Source organism: Elaeis guineensis, chromosome 9 (assembly GCF_000442705.2).
Source record: "Elaeis guineensis isolate ETL-2024a chromosome 9, EG11, whole genome shotgun sequence".
NCBI classification, from domain to species: domain Eukaryota; kingdom Viridiplantae; phylum Streptophyta; class Magnoliopsida; order Arecales; family Arecaceae; genus Elaeis; species Elaeis guineensis.
The window spans coordinates 93,068,400-93,070,330 of record NC_026001.2 but is presented as its reverse complement, the minus strand read 5'-3'; the positions used below and the strand labels follow the sequence as shown (position 1 = coordinate 93,070,330).

At 35.2% G+C, this 1,931-nt stretch overlaps 1 protein-coding gene across 1 annotated transcript; it reads right to left on the bottom strand.

Moving 5' to 3' along the window:
- Positions 1 to 812: 812 nt before the first annotated feature.
- On the bottom strand, positions 813 to 1,332 carry LOC140851570 (protein TAPETUM DETERMINANT 1-like). Its single transcript, XM_073243384.1, has 2 exons — positions 1,272 to 1,332; positions 813 to 1,126 (listed from the first exon to the last, which is right to left on the bottom strand). Exons 1-2 carry the CDS (start codon positions 1,330 to 1,332, stop codon positions 813 to 815), a joined length of 375 nt encoding a protein of 124 aa, XP_073099485.1.
- Positions 1,333 to 1,931: the final 599 nt, after the last annotated feature.

Here is a 1,931-nt window from a genome sequence, read left to right as displayed (position 1 = left end):
CATCGTAATCGTATGTTACTTGATGTTTGCTCAAGTAAACTGCAGGTTTTACAGGTATCTGGTGACAAGGTTGATTGAAAGATAATAACAGGTTAACTGGGCCATATATGTCTGATCTGCTGATAATTATGTTGTCTCAATATATGTTAAGTGGGTTTGGCACATGGTGTTCTGAATGTCACTGCATACCAGATGCTTCCAGTTTGTTTACAAAGTCACTTCCATACTAATAATAATGAGATATTTTTGGAGATTAGCAACACTTCCACTCTTGTTCTGCATATTGAATCGTTCTGGGTGCTTCGTAAAGTAATAGGTGAGATGCATAAATAAGCAACTCGACTCACTGGCGACATATTTTGGGTTCAGTATATTGAACGATGTCAGATTCTTCATCAAGCAATGGATGCCGATTATCTTGTTGTTATCATACCAGGAAGTGTGATTTATGATTTGATAAGCATGTTAATTAGCTGTGGTTTTAAACTGCACATTTTCATTGTTTATGTTAGTTTCAATTGGATGCATTTGCATGGTATTGATCAGAGAAGATAATTTTGGTCGTGGCATAGTTTTATCAGTATCTGATGTTGCCTATGATATGAACATAACCATCAATATTTTAGCCGTTACTATACTATAATATATCGTCATCTTGCAAAAACAAGACTCCAACACCATTCTGTTCTTCCTGCTGATTGACACCCATCAAGCATCAACTTTATTTATCAGATTTAAATCAAGAAAAACCCAAGATTTTGTTTCTTCATACAGATAGTCTGATCTCATGTCTCGCCAAACAAATGAAAACCTCATGCGCACTTGATTTGAGAGCTAACCGGCGAGAGCTCAAACTGAGTGTCGGAAGCATATTTAAATGTGATGGTATTGCCTTTGGAAACAGGTTGTCCGTTGTTGACAGAACATTGATCTCCGCCGAGCGCTTTGAAGACGTTGGGATCTACTGGCAAAACACTATTGAAGCCACCGCATTTCAAGAGCAAGCTTGATTGGGCACATAAACAAAGATTGGTTACCGCTACCTGGTACTCGGGCTTTCCGTTCACATTTCGTCCTGTCTTTGATTGACTAACTGCAATGTCAAGTACCGTGCACGGTGCATAACCTACATCGACAACAATATTGTTAGTCTATGACATAACATTATAACCATGATCATAGCTGTCTTGTTAGGAAAATAATGGTTCAAATGTTCAAAGAGAATAGCAGGAGACTGAATGGAAGAGGGGGGGGGGGTAAGAGAGAGAGACCAGTTTTTAAGATGCAGAGGAAAACAAAAGAAGCTGAGAGGAGATTCAAAATGGCTGCCATGTTTGTCTTTTATGAAAGAATGCTTGCCTCTGTGATCAGGGGCAAAGGTTGGAGGTTATAAAGGAAAAAGTTGCCCAAGAATTTAGGCAAAGTTTTTATGTGTTTCTCAAATAAAAGGAAAATTTTCTGTTTTTTGAAAACATAGCAGAAGCAAAGTTTTAAAAGTTTGAAACAAGTGATAAACATAATTTAAAGGATAAACATAATAAATGAGGTTATCAAGGAAAAAGTTGCCCAAGAATTCGGGCTTTTGAAGGAAAGTTTTTATGTACTTCTCAAATACAAGGAAAGTTTTCTTTTTTTGGAAATATAACAGAAACAAAGTTTTAAAAGTTTGAAACAAATGATAAACATAATTAAAGGATAAACATAACAAACGAGGTTATAAAAGAAAAAGTTGCCCAAGAATTCGGGCCTTTGAAGGAAAGTTTTTATGTGCTTCTCAAATAAAAAGAAAGTTTTCTTTTTTTGAAAACATAACAGAAGCAAAGTTTTAAAAGTTTGGAACAAATGATAAACATAATTAAAGGATAAACATAACAAACAATAAACATACTATAAATACAAGAATGATACCAGTCCAAAATATCTTTTAATGT

What these genes read in the sequence shown, in the direction of transcription:
- LOC140851570 (XM_073243384.1), bottom strand. Translation starts at nt 1,332, where the DNA reads ATGGCAGCCATTTTGAATCTCCTCTCAGCTTCTTTTGTTTTCCTCTGC. An exon ending in CCTCTGCATCTTAAAAACTG is followed by an intron (nt 1,127 to 1,271) that starts GTCTCTCTCTCT and finishes TTGTCGATGTAG; the next exon opens with GTTATGCACCGTGCACGGTA.